The sequence below is a fragment of the Pituophis catenifer genome, unplaced genomic scaffold, assembly GCF_029215685.1.
Source record: "Pituophis catenifer annectens isolate HBS135680 unplaced genomic scaffold, rPitCat1.0.hap2 SCAF_3, whole genome shotgun sequence".
Classification (NCBI taxonomy): Eukaryota; Metazoa; Chordata; class Lepidosauria; order Squamata; family Colubridae; genus Pituophis; species Pituophis catenifer.
In genome coordinates, this window is record NW_027256883.1 from 61,450,391 (window position 1) to 61,467,505 (window position 17,115).

General features: G+C 37.6%; 1 protein-coding gene across 1 annotated transcript in view; it reads right to left on the reverse strand.

Annotated features, from left to right (window-relative positions):
* Positions 1–17,115, reverse strand: part of MBP (myelin basic protein) — a 137,216-nt gene that overhangs the window by 4,059 nt on the left and 116,042 nt on the right. The window contains exons 5-8 of the mRNA XM_070940651.1: positions 9,158–9,268; positions 6,508–6,543; positions 4,869–4,901; positions 932–1,054 (exon numbers count right to left, since the gene is read on the reverse strand). Coding sequence (XP_070796752.1) covers positions 932–1,054; positions 4,869–4,901; positions 6,508–6,543; positions 9,158–9,268 — 303 coding nt within the window. The remainder of the gene's footprint in view (positions 1–931; positions 1,055–4,868; positions 4,902–6,507; positions 6,544–9,157; positions 9,269–17,115) is intronic.

The window sequence follows — 17,115 nt, forward strand, 5'->3', positions numbered from 1 at the left end:
TTTAAAACTGAAGAAAATAAGAAAATAATAATAAAATCTTTTAAAAAGAGAATGGAATATTTTTCCACATATACTTCAAAGTGAACAGTATTTATTTTAGTGGCACTTCATTCCCCAACACCGTCATTTTGAAGATCTAATTTCTGGCAATATGAAGCAGGTGTTCCTTTTTTCCCTCAGAAAAATCTCAAAAAACCCCATAATTTGCAATTTGGACAGATATTTCCAAAATATCCGATTTGTATAAGTACAAATGCATAACACCACCAAAAGCATTGTTGATTTAAAAAAGATGTTAAAGTTGTTAGAAAATGGTTGTTATGAACATTCAATTTTGTATAGTACAGCAAATCATTATTTCTCATTTTTTTTGAGGTAGATTTGGCTGAGAGAGTGATAGGCCCAAAGTCACCCATCCAGTTTTCATGCCTAAGCTGGTGTATAGAGTTATGGTTCAGGTATTGTACTGATATGAAGAGGATCCAAGTTTGAGACTACTCTCATTTTTTTCTGCATCTGAAACAAAATTATTAAACTATAAATTTTTAAACCTCTTTATTTCACTCAATGCATATTAATCTTAAATTGTGTGCAAACCTCAGTAGTAATTCATGGACCTGACATGATTTTTCCCTATGTGATGGGATTCCATTGGATTTTGTTACATATACTATTTATATTGCTCTCTGCTTGGGTGATTTTTTACATTTAGACTGATACTAATAGAGATATTTGCCTTAGTTTAGATTTTTTAAATGCTGTAATCAGACATCTAAACCGTTTTCCTTGTTCCAATTTTTCAGACAATCGCTAAGACTATTTCCTGGACTGCTTAAATGAATGCAATATATATTAGCAATAGATAAAGAACAGTTTCTTATGCCTGCACAATGTTGGTTACTTTTGCTGTTCTTAGAATTATTATCTTTACCAGATTAAACAATCTAGACAGTGTGCCCTGGCCATCATAGCGGTATCCTTTGTGCCCCTTGTGAGCATATTTGTGCTCATAGAATTTGCCACTTCCATATCCAGGCCTGTGAGTTTCGCCACCCTGCGAAAGAGAAAAGCAAAATTACAAATATCCATAGATTGCCATTAAAATATAGAACCATTCTTCAAGAAAATGAGTACTAAATGATCAAAGACTGAATTGTAGCAAAGAATATGGCCTCAGGCCTAATGTCAGTTATCCTATGGAACCCACTGACTTCTGTGTGGATGTTTATAGCTCTGTGTCATAGATAGCATGCAGAATGGGAGTTTTCTGCAAATAGCTACTGATGAAAGAAAATATTTGAACAATTATTGAGAAAAGAGATACTCGGGGAACATTTCTAGCAGAGATAGTGGAAGGGGAATTCAATTCCATTAAAATTGACATTCTATATATAAAACTTATCTTAGCCTATATTCCCATTGTTTGGAAATTGCCTGAGGTGATAATGATCCATAGTTACTTATATTACAATTACTCATATTTGTATTCATTCTGCCAAACAGTAACAGATGAGAGCAGTTAACGGCACACTATCAGAAGGAGATGCTGGTAGAATAAATGCATCCATCTTTAAAGATTGAAATCCCTAGAAAATATTATAGTGACTATTATCCAGAAAAACAGAAAAATGGGACATTTGGAACAAGTACTTACAGATCATTGTTATCCGCTTTTGAAAAGCATTATTAAAAATGAAGAAAGAATTGTTCAACATAATTGTGTAACTGTATGAAGAGAACAAGTAATTCAAAGAATTTTTCAAATAGTAATCTGCTTTGTAACTAGTTCTTCAAACGAAAACCTCATTTCCAGCATTGGTAATATGCAGTCTTAATGACAAACTTATGAAAATTGCCTCAGCCAACCCATTACAATTATGTCTTTATTTTTAAGTGTTTCCTATCAAAGTAATGATCTGGCTCAACCTTCCAAGCAGCAACCACATCTGGCAAGTTTTCTATGGTTTCCAATTATTATGAAAAAAATCAGTAGGATTACTGTGTAGATAATTAAGGCATTTCACTGGGGATGTAAAAAGCAGTTGGTATTCACTTCTAAGAGTCAGTTCATAATGGGCATTGCCAACACTCCATGATCATGTTCAAATGCAATCTTATTGTAAATTTCTGGTCTATGAGAATCCCTTCTGTTTATATCTTTCTTGCACTTCTACAAAATCCAAGGTGTTTCAACTATAGTCTTGTAAATTTGCAATAATTTTCATGAGTACCTTGTGGCCATTTTTACCAAAGGCAGAGTACAGAATATTCTATCGTACTTGGGTGTAAATTATTGGAACAATATAGTTATCATTTTAATATCATATAAAACTAATATTTTATAACTGAGCTTTCTGATGGCAATAATAATTATATGGAGTGGTATATAGACATATACCACTCCATACTGCTTTACAGCACTTTCTGAGCAGTTTGCTCCCAACAATCTGGATCCTCATTTTATTGACACTGTTGTAGGCATCTGTTGGATGAAGTAGCTTGGATCTGCTCTTAGCTGGACTCTGGCTATGCAAATCCTTTGGATTTGTCTGAGGCCCAGTTAACTATGACTTCCTGGAGAAAAGCTGTGAGGGATCTAAATGGGGAAGAACAGCTTGGCTTAACCCAAGCAAACTTGAGTGGCTGAGTGTTTTGGGATCCACCAGGTCTGGAGTTCTTCCAACTTTTACTTGGGATACAATCTTCCAGATAGATATGCTGCACAATTTGAATGTCTGTTTGGACTCACAGTGCCGCACTGGCTATAAGTTTCCAAGTGCCCTTTCTAGCTATAGGGCTCTTCATTGTACAATAGGATTGCCCATTTATGATCAGTTCTGACCATCCTGCAAGGTTCAGCAGAATGGGCATGCTTTGAGGTCCTTTTATAAAATAATGGGACCCAAAAAACATATCTCTTCTGTCACAGTGCCTAACCTTTGGAACAATATATCACCCCCGCCCCACACACACATCCAAGTATCTCCAACCCTGATAACCTTTCATAAAGTCTTAAAGACCTGGTCCCCCCCCCCCCCGAGCATTAACCCATAATGTTGGTTTCAATTATGGCGTAGTGTTGTGTTGTTGTGGCTTTCTGTTATTAATTGTTCTATTTATAATTTGTTTAAACTTATGTCAGCTATCTAAAGTCGCTATCTGTGAGTTGTCAGTTAGATATATGAATAGATAGATGATGGATGATAGATGATTGTAGATATAGATATAGTTATACTGAAGCAGTGGTGGAATTCAATTTTTTTACTAATGGTTCTGTGGGCGTGGCTTGGTGGGCGTGGTGTGACTTGGTGGGTGTGGCTTGGTGGGCATGGCTTGGTGGATGTGGCAGGGGAAGGATACTGCAAAATCTCCATTCCCACCCCACTCTGGGGTCAGCCAGAGGTGATATTTGCCAGTTCTCCGAACTACTCAAAATTTCCGTTACCGGTTCTCCAGAACCTGTCAGAACCTGCTGAATTTCACCCCTATACTGAAGGTATAGATTTAAATAAATTCTTTGTCACATTGCCTTAATGTGAACACTCTTAAGAAAAGCCACTTTAAGATAAAGGTTAAAAAATTATGGATTATGAGCAAGAGGGAGAAATAACCTTGTCACTAACAGTACATTTTTTATAAGCTTGCTACTCTTTCTCAGCAAGAAATTAATTATTTTCACAGACATGTGATGAACAGGCTGACCGCTTTAAGTGACCTTTTTAATTTCCATAGATATCCCAATCCAACAAAAGGGTCCGAACTGATAGCTCTAAACTCCTTTGAAGTCTGGCTAGCATTCCAGTCCTCTCTAGCTCCAGGGTAAAGACATGGGGCCAAGTAGATTAAAAGATTTGCCCAAGAAAGAAAAAAGACTAAACTGTATCATTTGTTCTCTACAACAGTGGTCCTCAATTCCTGTCTGCAGACCGCTACTGGTCCATGGCCCATTGGGAACTGGGCTGCACAACTGACGGGCAAGCACATGAAATTTCATTTGTGCATGTGTGGAATTGGGTTGTGTGCGTGAAACCAGCCCCTCCCTCCGCTGCTGCTGCTGCCGATCTGTGAAACCAGAAAGGTTGGGGATCACTGCTCTACATCATTGTCATAAACAATTCAGCATTTCATACAGAAAGAATACTGTTATATACTTTACGTCTTCATTTTTTTTTTTTTTTTTAGTTTCAAGAAATGGTTGAAGAATGCATAAATTCTCAGTATATGACAATGTTGTAAATATAGGGCAAATCCAATAATGTACCATGTTCTCGAATCCATCCAGAACTGGAGCTTTGTACAATTCATAGTAGCAACCGGCAGTGAAATGCACTTACCTTTGCTACTGGTTCAGTAGTGTGAGCTTACGCGCACCTCTTCTGCGCATGCGCAGACCCTATGCATGTGCAGAGGGTCAAAACTGGGACGTAATGATATCCAGGTGGATGGGTGGAACCTCCCAGCCACTACTGGTTCACGCAGCCGGATAGATCCAGCCGGATTTCACCGCTGGTAGCAACCCACACTTTCATTTCCCCCCCTCCTCCATCCCATGGACACACAGAACATTTAGGGAATCTTAAAGGAATGCAATTTGCCATGCAGTGAAGATGCTCTCTGCTCAGGCAAAAGGAATCTTAATTTAAGTTTGACTCATTTCAGGATAAAAGCAAGCAATAAAACCATGGATATAAAGAAACTACTTTGGAACCAGGAATGCATCAGTAAGAGTAAAGCAAACAAGCCAAAGTGAAATAAAAGAATAAACAAATATGTACTGGAATTCTGCATTAGCTATAAAAAAGCAAGATAGCTCTTTTGGGCCTGGGGAAAACAAAATAATTGCAAAAGGAAGCATGTTTATCACCTACCCAGCTAAATCTGCTGAAGGATAATCCTCTCCCCTGCACATGTAAGAAACAAACAAAGTGACATGATAAACACCATGGACTATAAAAGACACTGAGGATGCCACCAACTGTTAGAAAAGGATTATCATGGTTGGTCGTGTGGATTAAAATATCTAAAATCCAAGATGTTTGCATTGCAGTAATGATGTGGGACTTTAGAGGAGTTTACCACATTTCAAATGTGCATAATAAAATCCATTGTCTGATGTGCACACGGATTTTACCAAAGAGAGAACATGGGTCTTTCCTGGTTGTCTTGTCTATTGCAGTATAGTTCACGATAATGCATTTCAAGGGGTTTTTTGAGGACAATGAACTATGGTCCAATGTTCTGCATAATGAATACTTTTCATCCACCCACAGTCTCAGTCTCTGATGTTTTATTAGGTCAGAATTTGAAACAAGGTAGTTTGGCTTTCTGTATTCAGAAGCTAAAGATGTAGAGAAATGTGAGGAGGAAAATGGAGCAAGTAAACTGGGGGGTGGGGGTTGTTTTAGGGAAAATAGGAGAAGGAAGAAATAATTGGTATGTTTGTCACCTTGAGTTGTATATGAAAAAAGGGCAGGCTAAAAATCTAAAAAGACCCTGTGCTTGTAAAGATTAAATGAGATATTGAAACACAGGCAGTCCTGGACTTACGATCACTATTGAGCCCCAACATTTCCATTGTTAATCAAGACAGTTGTTAAGTGAATTTTGCCACCGTTTACGATCTTTCTTGCCACGCTTGTTAAGCGAATCACTGCAGTTTTTAACTTAGCAACATGGTTGTTAAGTGAATCTAGCTTCCCCATTGACTTTGGTTGTCAGAAAGTCACGAAAAGGGATCACATGACCCCGGGACACTGCGACCGTCACAAATACATGCCAGTTGTCAAGCGGCTGAATTTTAATCATGTGACCATGGCTATGCTGCAATGGTCGTAAGTGTGAAAAACAGTTGTACGTCACTTTTTCCGTGCTGTTGTAACTTGGAATGGTCACGAAACAAATGGTTATAAGTCGAGGACTACTTGTAACAAGTCACAGAATGAAAAGAATCATTTCATTCCGTCCTCTGGAGGGAGCCAGCACAGCCTGAGTGCTTAAGACGGTTTCTAATTTCCATTTATCTGGACTCCTTTGCTTGGTCACCAGTCCTTGGTGGCCCTGGCTGTTGTTTCTTAGTGCAAATCAGCCTGTACTAAGACCTCTCTTATTTATAATTTAATAATCGGTGGAAGGGGCAGCCTGGCATCTATCAATGAGATCTAGCTGGTATCAAGGAAGAAGGGGAAGCCCACTCCAAAATGTGGCCATCCAAGGTTTGGGTGTGGCATCAACCACGACCCATATGGTTCTTGTGGTTTTCAGTGGCTTTGCCTTGTTTGTGAAGTTGGGCATGAAGAATTAGATAGGATTCTACAGCAGCACAGACTGTGATCAGGTGTAAGCGATGGTTTTTTTTTAAGCAACCAAAAACCTGCTGTAAATGCATCATTTAGACTACATTGGGCTAGGAAGGTTATTGAAATATTTTCTAAATAAGGAAACCTTTTCTTTCTTTTCTTTACCACAGGTTTTGTAGGTTAATATAAAATATTCACAGCAAACACTTACTTTTGCCTGAAGAGGAGGAGTTGTCCTGGGTGACACCTGAAAATCAATTTTAAAAAATAAGAATGTGCAAATATATACTATATGTTTAGAATCGCTCTGTGTGTGTGTGTGTGTGTGTGTGTGTGTGTGTGTGTGTGTGTGTGAGAGAGAGAGAGAGAGAGAGAGAGAGAGAGAGTCTGTGTGTGGAATTCCATGGTTGTTTTAAGCATTTTCTTGGGCATCCCCTTTCTCTTTCTTGAAAGTTACAAATGACCAATAGATGGCAGCAAAGGCAAACGTTTTCTTCTCATTGCTGCTATCTAGTGGGTATCTAATTTCCTGCACCCATACCTGGTACCCACCTGCTTTTCCATTTTCTTCCCAACATAATCAGCTAATTAATACATTGAGATATTTAGATCTGAGTGAAACTGGTGACAGAATGTTGCACTGACTTTTTCCATCTAAAGTTTTTATATTTCTGCAAGTATTGGGGCTTGTTTAACTTTTAAATTAAATTAAATTCTTTTCTTCATAGGACAGGTTCTTGAAATCTGAATGGCTATTACTATATGTCCCTTTCTCAACTTTAGCTGGTTGAAGATATTGGACTTCAACTCCCAGAATTCCCCAGTCAGCCATACTGGCTGGGGAATTCTGGGAGTTGAAGTCCATGTATCTTCAAGTGGCTAAGATTGCGAAACACTGTTATATTCAAATAGTATCAGCATCCAGGAAGGGACTTATCATTACAAATTAAGAAGCCTTCCTAGATAGCAGGGATTCATTGGCAGGCCATGTTGATAAGCGTATCATTGTGGCTTGCTCTTTATCCATAAATAATCCCACCACAAACAGCTGCAGGGAATAATAGCAATAGCTATTGCTTCACAGTGCTTTACAGCCCTCTCCAAGCAGTTTACAGAGTTAGCCTATTGCTCCCAACAATCTGGGTCCTCATCTTTAAAAATTTGGAGGTCTCTCTACAAACATTTTTTAAGCTTGTTGTTATGTCATTGTCTGTTCGGTGGAAATATATATGTGTGCCTGTAGGGCATAGGGAGAGACATGCATACAAATATATTTACCAGTATGTGCTATTGGCTAGTTATAATGCAGACTAAAACTTCAGGATTGATAAATATTGGTGATCAATATCACTATTAGATGTGTTTTAACTGATACATAATTAGTAGTTCCTTGCTTTTAAACTTTCAATCAAAGCTATTTGAATGGGATCTCATGGCCCTTGCATTTTTCTAGGAAACCACTAAAATCTGCTCAAATTCATTACAGGAACATCAAACATTAGAAGGGTTATCTGTGGCATAGTGCTGTTCTCTTCAGAACACTTTTGAAGTCCCAAAGTCACGGCTCTTACAACCAACTCTGTTAAGTAGGTGATTCTTCTCAGACAGACCCTGTCATCAAAATCAGCTTTATAACGCCAAGTGAGAAATTGGATGTAAGACTTAGCTACCAAGTAGTAATTCACGTTCAATTGTTTTCTTCATGTTCTTCATCTCAGAAGCAGCCAATAAACCTGGGCTTTTGAATTATGATATTACATACTTTGCTTTGAAGCATGTTACTGGAGAGAAAAGAGCTGAAGACACATATTGCTTTCACCACTCATCCTGTATTCATTGTAAATTTACTTCACCTCTAAAATATCAGAGATGATTACACAATCTCAGATTAGTTCATCTTTAGGAGTTTGAATGTCTGTCTTTATTTTTTCAGAAGTTCAGGTTGGAAATTTATTTCGAGTAACAGCAGCAGCTGTTCAGGCACACTTCTGTCTATATGCCTGCAGGGCTGGGTTTATACAGATGAATATTAGAGATTTACAAATCTCTATACAATTAAAAAAAAACAAATAGTCTATTAGACACACACATATATGTATATAATTCCATAACCGCAGAGGTAGCCTAGGTATTATTTTCAAATCAATCTGATATAGAAGGAAAATAAACTACAAAGTGAATAAATAATTGAAATCTTACGATTAACCCTGGGCAGTTCATAATCTAATCCTATAAATGATGATTAACTACAAAAAAAGTTTGCATAAGGTTGTTGGCTCAAATATATTGATTATCTGAAAGAACTCCCACGTGTATATATAGGTTAAATCCATAGACAGGCACATGAGTGCACACACATGTGTGTTTACACATCCCTACCCAAAGTGGTTATTTATTTGACTATAGTAGATGGTTTCCTATATTCTTTTGAATTTGTAGGACTGATCCTCCTATTGAATAGAACAGAGCTGGGTTTATGGATAAATAGCAATAGCACTTAGACCTATATACTGCTTCATCATGCTTCACAGTACTCTCTAAGTGTTTACAGAGTCAGCATATTGCCCTCAACAATCTGGGTCCACATTTTACTGACCTCAGAAGGATGGAAGGTTGAGTCAACCTTGAGTTAGTCAGGATCGAACTCCTGGCAGTAGGAATGCAGAGTTAGCCTGCAATATGGCATTCTAACCACTGCGCCACCACATCTCTTGGAAATAAAAGATTTCCATACCCACTGAGAGCTGTGGATTAGAACAATCCCTTTGCAACTCCTCTCTACCAAAACTACATGGAGCCTGGCAGTTCATGTTTCCTCAAGACATAAAAGTAGAAATGACTTAGAAGAAAGTAAAACTTACAATGTTCCTGAAGAAGTGGACTACTGGGTTTTCATCCACATAGCGTCCATGGTAAGATCTTGGATGAGGCAGAGAACTTACGTGGCCTACTCTGGAGGCATGGTGATAGTCCTGAAACACAGGGTAGGTCATACCTGTAGATCAGCATGTATTCTGAAAGTAATTAATGTTCCCCTCTTGAAATCAAATTATGAAAACAACATGGATGTATCCATTTGTCACAGAATTGCATTTGATTTGATAAAAACATAACCATTTTAAAAAACTGAAAGTTGGAGATATATTTCCAATGATTATTACATTTAGATGAAGGAACATGCTGCCTGGAGAATTCTGGGAGTTGAAGTCCACAAATCTTAAATGTGCCAAGGTTGGACACCCCTGATTTACATGCTATTGCTAAAATGCCTTAATTGATTTATCTCTTAAAGATCATTTCTTTTCAAAATTAATTCTTTATGCTTTAATTTCATGGACAGGAAAGAACTCATTTGAAAAAGAATAACTCTTCCAGTTTTCAAGCAAATATATATATTTTTTTTCAAAAATCTCTCTTGGAGTTCTAGCAAATTGAGATTGTTTGTACGCAGATCAAGTATAGTATATTGTTATTAATTTGCAATCCAAAGTTTCCTCCATGCATCTACCTATTGTTGAATCACAAGGATGTGCAAAGATATGGAATAGAGCTTCTAGAACTCCTTCCAACTCCTTTAGCAAAATGGCTGTAGGGTGGCTCTATAGTTTCTTTTATGTAAAGAAATATTTCATTTATTTATTTATTAAATTTGTTTGCTGCCCATCTCACCTTGGGGAGACTCTGGGAGGCTAACAATATTAATTCTGGGTGGTTTACAATGTTAATAGGTAAATGATGCCTATGTTGCATTCATGTATATCGAAGTTTATCTAGGGTTTAATCAAATTATTCGAGTACATATTTGTGCCTCTATGGTTATCTATGTTTCTGCTCTCCCTTCATGTTGTATCTGCATGCTTGTGTATATGTGTACACCAGGAACTTGCATAAATTACACTCTGAGCCAGGGATGTGCAACTTTAAGACCTGTGGAGGTTGGGAAACTCTGGGAGTTGAAGTCCAAGTCTAATTGCCAAGGTTGGACATGCCTGCTCTAAGCCACGTAAAACAGGATGGAGCAAGGCAGAGGGAATTTGAGCTTCTACCCATCCTGTTTTCCCATCATGATATATTGGGAGATTTTTTTTTTCCTGGATCGCTTTTCTTCACAGCCCAAGATTGGATCTAGGCCAGTTTAAAGCTTGAGGTTTCTGTTCTGTTTCCAGGGAATTATCCTGCTGAGAGACAGGCAGAATCATGAGCCTCTTAACCCAATTAACCTTTCCAACCCTCTGTTGAGTAGGAAAGAATAAAAAAAAAGAGAGGTCAGATGAGGCTAGCCAAATGGCTTTTTTTCCCCTGGCCCTCTAAATTCCAGGGTAGATACAGAAAGCCATTTAGGAGTTGGTCACCTCTTTAAACTCAATACAGAAAATATGTAAACATATGAAGAATAAGTCACCAGCGGCATGACTGAACAACATTTGAAATGTGACTGGATGCTGGTATTTTATGCTTGTGAGAACTGATGACTTGTCTCCATTGAAATTTTTAGAAGCAATGCTGGATTAACATGAACCAGAGGAAAAGCAAAGAAATGAGCAAATCATTATCTTTTATTAAACCAAGCATTACTCTAAACCTGATTGCCTTTAAGTTGTGAAGACATCGTCTTTAGGCATCAGTGTTTAAAACATGCATGGCAAAAATGAAGTAAGGTATGAAATTATAAGAAAAACCTGTTGTTAAACAAGTCATAATGAACGTTCTTCCTATTTGATAGACCTGGGGATGAAATTTAGCACACACACATACACACATAAACATTCACATATACATCCACATACTCATACATCATATACATACACACATACATATTCATATGTACAGTTGGCCCTCTGCTTATAGCAATATCAATAGCATTTAGATTTATATACCGCTTCACAGTTCTTTACAGTCCTCTAAGCGGTTTACAGAGTCAGCATATTGCCCCCCAACAATCTGGGTCCTCATTTACTGACCTTGGAAGGATGGAAGGCTGAGTCAACCTTGAGCCTGGTGAGATTCGAACTGCCAAATTGTAGGCAGCCGGCAGTCAGCAGAAGTAACCTGCAGCACTGCATTCTAATCACTGCACCACTGCAGCTCATGCTTATGCTGTGAGAGCCTAACAACGGACACAGCCAATTCTTGTCCTTACTGTGATTTTCTTTAGGGAGTGGTGACTTAAGGTTGACTATAGAAACAGAAACCTCCCAGGGGCCTGTCTCTCCACTTCTCAGCCTTAATACCACCTAAATATTGGAAATGTTGCTTTTGGCTATTTTGATATAATGTCAGTTGCTAGAAATATGGAGCATGCAGCCCTAAGCCACAGGCAACCTGTAACTGACTTCATATATCATACCATGAACTAGATAGATCATAAGGACAAATGGAATCTCCACAGAATGATGTATCAAGAAATGAATTTGTTCAGTGTTGCAATTAGTACATTCTCTCTTCCTCCATAATATTGCATCTAGTTTTGCAAATCTTCAAAACTAATATGTCATCTTGGCTGCATAAAGATTAGCACTCAGAGAGGTGTGATTGTAGCTATCCATATAATTAGTCACTTCCAGTGCTACTTGATGTCTTGGATGGCGAATGGAGGGTACGACACTGTGCTCTCTTGAAATAACTTTCCATATTTAAGAATGATTAGTAGCCCAGTCTGGAGGGAATTAAAATATGTGATGTACAATTTTTCCTTCTACCTACCACCCTATGAAGAATTTTGTGTAACTTAAAAATTCACATTGTTGTACATCGGTGGAACTCCTGATTATGCTCCCTGCCTTCAGCCTATATCCTAGAAGACTATAGGGAAAATATGACACAATGTGCAGTAAATAATATATGCATTTTAGAAGATTAATTTTGTGAATTTTTCTTGGGTATCATAAAAATATGCACATACTTACCTTCAGTTCCAGGAATACCTAAATTAAAATTTGAACATAGTGCCTGAATGAGTCATCTTTGCTTTTGCCACTAATGCTGGCTTGTCATTAAAGATCTCAGATGCTCTGAAAGAAAGTTCGCAAAGTACTTCAAAATTACACAACTATATTTTTGGTTTTTTTAAATTCAGTTTATTGAGATACATAGCTTACTCTTTATGAAAGCTTGTAAAATTTTCTATTTTTTAAAAAACAATGTCTCTGTTAACATGTAATGCAAATTCCAACGTTGATTTGATCCAGTCACTCCTGTAAGGAAAGATTTGTCCCAAAGAGAATAATGGAATAATAAAATTGGAAGGGACCTTGGAGGTCTTCTAGTCCAACTCCCTGTTCAAGGAGGAGACCTTATACCATTTCTGACAAATAGAGTCTGCTAACTTCCCACTGTTTCATGTCGACTGTTTATCTGATGGTCCGTTGTCTCTTCTGATGTCTATTGTTAAGATGAAATTCTACAGAGGTTCTGTGAAAATGAGGTACTCTAGATCAATCCTCGTGGGAGTCCATTACAATTTATATCCAGGGGTAGGTGGGGAGAGAATTAAAAAAAAGAAAGAAGGAGGAACAATATGCTGGCTCTGTTCACGATAGCACAGTCCTTGATTATTTGTGCCACTGTAGATTTTCCTTGACGTGGGAAGAAAAGAGACAGCTTCCTTTTTTTTAAAAAAAAAAATTTTTTGGCTCTGGCTGGATGGTCATAATTGCTTAATACATCCTGAATCATGTGCTGCCACAGCATAGATTTGAGCTAACAGGCCAGGATAAAGGATACGTTTAGAGACCCATCTTGTTCAAAGATGCCTATTAGTTAAATGTTTGGAGACGAAGTAACAAGCCTGTTAAACATTAGCCTGGGGCAAAGACACAGATTTGAATATTCTATGAGAGATCAAAACCGTACAAGCAAAAATAAAAGCTGCCTCTCTCGATTACATCTATTGAACTTTAAACATTAGAATTAAACAAAGGTTTTTCTTTTTTACTGGGCTTTGACTACGTGGCTGGAGATCTCAACTTTCAGTGCTGCATTTTAGTTAAAAGTCATCTTCACCCTGCACCAGTTATTCTACAGATGGCTTTCTGTGAGCAGATTAGAGATGTAATGGTTTTTGGTATCCCCCCCCCTCAAATTTCTGAAAATTTTTCCTCTCAAGTCACCATCACAAGTTGGAATAGTTTTTATCAAATCAGCAAATGCAATTCAAGCATATCCACATGGTAAACTAACCAAGTCAGTTGAATGAAAATGCTGAATTATGTAAGAAACATCTTTTTAAAACCAAGTGAATGACTGTATTTTTTGAATGATTGCTCAGATGCTGCGAAAATGAATTATTTAATGCTGCATCACCTTGTTTTCAAAGAAGGAAGGAAGGAAGGAAGGAAGGAAGGAAGGAAGGAAGGAAGGAAGGAAGGCATAGATTGGAAATGCAGTAAATGTAAATCTAAAAGTTTCTGAAATCCTGCCATTCCTGCTTTATCCATGGATAGCTAGAGCCAAGAAAGAATTGTTGACAGGCTACTACCTAACAATACAATGGTTCTCAAGTCAGAGTGTTCTCTGGGGAAAGAGTTTCTGTTTTTAATTCATTTTTAAACATCCTGAACTCCTTTTCCAAAAGTCAGTTTTCAGCCACATGCAAGAAAAGAGATATATCCTGGTCATGAATGAAAATGAAACTCAAGAGGACTGATACAAACATCCTGCCTGCACCTGCTGCAGTGGGATTTTTCTCAATGTATGTTGTAGAAATTCTGGGATGTCTCTCATCCTGAAGGCACCAGGTTGGGAAAAGACTTCAGTAATTGGAAGCTTCAAGCTGAATGTTAGTCCATCTTGCTGTCTGTTTGGTTTGAACAGATTTGGTTTTACAAATAAGATTGGCACACTTCTGTCTCAGGTGCCTTGATAAAAAAAAAAATTAAAAAATCCTGATTGCCCTCAATTGCCTGGGGAACCAGTTTTGCTGAAACACAGGAGACAGGGCCATCTCCATTTCCAGCTTTTGTAACTAAGCAACAAGAATTACCAAGGCAACCAGACACTTTCAGGTAGATAAAAGCTAGTAGATAAGAGCAGAATGGTGGGGTGACTCTGGACTGAAAGCTCTTTAAACATGCCAGTCACCCAACTAAAGGACTTGGGGGGTATGAAGAAGAAAGTTGGGGCTATAAAGCTTTGTTGTTGTTATTTTCAACCACCTGGCTTCCCCTTTTTCTCTTAACATGGATGGGCTACAAAGACAGGGCTGTTCTTATCCTTGAAATTGATTCCGACATCAGAAAGCTGTGTGTTCTCCAATATCTTTGTAGCCGAATCAAAAGTACAGTTATTACCTTTTTGTTTTTTTAGAAGCATAACCAGCTCAGTTCTCTTGTAACCTGAAATCTTAGTTTTTTATTTCAACTGAAATTGAGGTGTTTAACGGTTTTTATATATCGGTTTTATGATGTATTCCCCAGAGTCGCTATATGAGAGAGTTATGTAGATGTTTTAAAAAAGCAATGAAAAATAAAATTAAATTGCCATTTTTTTTCTTTCTTGGCCAAACAAAGCCTTATTCTGAAAGACAGAGTGAGTTTTTGCTATTGAAGAACTATTAATGATGCATTTGCAAGAACAAATGAAGCATGATCATTGGGGACCTTGGCTACTTGTTGGGAAGACAGTATTTCAACTGGTGCATCTTTTCTTAACCAACTACACATCGTATTTTTCGGAGTACAAGACGCTCCTTTCCCCCCCCTAAAAGAGGGTGAAAATTTGGGTGCGTCTTATGGACCGAATGTAGCCCCACCCACCCAATGGCCCCCACCCTATGGCCTCTGGCTCCCAGCAATTTACCTCCTTGCAGCAAGCAGTAAGAAGAAACAGCCCATTTCAGCTTCAGAACAGCCTAATTAGCACAAGTTGATTGTCCGTTGGATCGGTCTCCCAACTCTCAACTGTTTCAGGCTGCAGGGATTGCCCTTGCCTATTGTTGCGGGCCTCTGCTGCTTGCTGCAAAGAGGTAAATTGCTGGGAGCAGATTTTTTTTTCTTGTGTTAATCAAGCTATGCTGAAAACGAAAATGAAAGTAAAGCAGGCTGTTTGCTGTTTGCTGCAATGAGGCAAAATTGCTGGGAGGCAGAGGCAGAGTTCTTTTTCTTGTTTTCCTCACCAAAAAAGGTAGGTGCGTCTTATAGCCTGGAGCATCTTATACTCCAAAAATTACGGTAAGTTGCAGCTATGTAAGCAATTTCTCTCTGATACCGATGACACTAATATAACTGCCATGGGTCCTTTACTTAGTCAATTAAAACTATAAGGGAATCCAGCACTACTTTCCTGCCAAATCTTACTAAAATAACAGGACTTTGTAAATAATCAGTTCTAGCTGAAAGGTATTGTGAGGAGGGAAAATGACATTTTTAAAAGTAAGAATTTAAGACACAAAAAATGGACATTTTCTGTCATTTAGAAAGGACCAGTGATAGGTTGCATAAACTACTCTCCAATTTCAGTCCTATGTTTTGGATATCTTCCAAACTGGCAGGAAAAAAAAAACAGCTTTTATAATCCCAAACTCTGGAAACTATTGGCTGGAAAAGGCTATGTTTAGGCCCTTTCTTTTAACTGTATTCTTTAAATCACTGTCATCCTAGTACCTGCATCTTGGAAATATACTACTTATATTGCATCTGAAGAGAAACACGTAACTCTAAGGGGAAAGATAGCATGGGGGGGGAAAAACCTGGTGGGATAGTTTCTTTGAAAACTTGCTTTGCTCCATTAACAGAAGATCCCAGAAGTGCCAAAGCAAGCGCATTATTAGTAAGGCTCATTATCTGGGTAGTACATTATATGCCAAAGTATACTGAGAAATTCATCTTACTCTGCTCAGGAAGAACATTGCATTGACAGTTGTGGTTTCATTATTACAATTTCGGCTAGAGTTTTTAAAATGGGCAATCTGAGCATATTTAAGTCTTCTGCAAGTAAAAAGTATGATTTTCACCACAGGTATGATGATTTTGTAAATAATTACAGAATTGCAGCCTGGCCTTGTTTCTTTTCGTATGCAATGTTTGCCTGCTGTTCTCCAGCAAATGCCATTGATAGTTGCATACACCTAGCGGTCTACGGTATTTCAAGGAAATTTAACATTTTGTCTTTTTCTAAAAATGTATTTAATAGTGAATCGACATGCAGATACACAGACACACAGACATACACGTCCTACATCACCAACCCAAATGATAGCGATTATACAATGAAGAAAGAATGTAAATGTAATTAAAATAATTATTAAAATAAACTGGATGTGATAAAAGCAAGAAAAAAAGTTCCAGATTAAAAAAGATCCATATAATTACTATATGTAAATATAAAATAACATTTACCTTTGTATCCACAATGAAAATTGGGCTTGTTGCAAAGGGTACCAAAGATTTTTGGTGCATATTTGAAAATCTAGCAAATAATTGCAGTACACGGTTTTGCAGAATACGGTAAATGTATTCGTCTTTCAGCTTTGAAGAAGATATTATTGCTTTTGTTTGTTATATTGTAGCATACATTTTTTAAATCCCACATTGAATAAAATAAAACTGAATGAAAAAAAATCAGATAAAATTTGTATTATTTAAAACAAATGACCCTATTTTTGAGGGTGGGGGCACTATGTATTCAAACCTGGGCTTCTTGCACTTATAAATGTGATAAAATTCAAAAACTGTAATACTCTTGATAAAATTGAGTATTAAACTAAAATACATTTAATCTTCCAAGCGCACTATGAAATAAGATAGGTTGGTAGATAAGTCCTGTTTGTGCACTGACAGTTTCAGACTCTCTGCAATTTATGCCCGGTAATAATTCTTGTAAT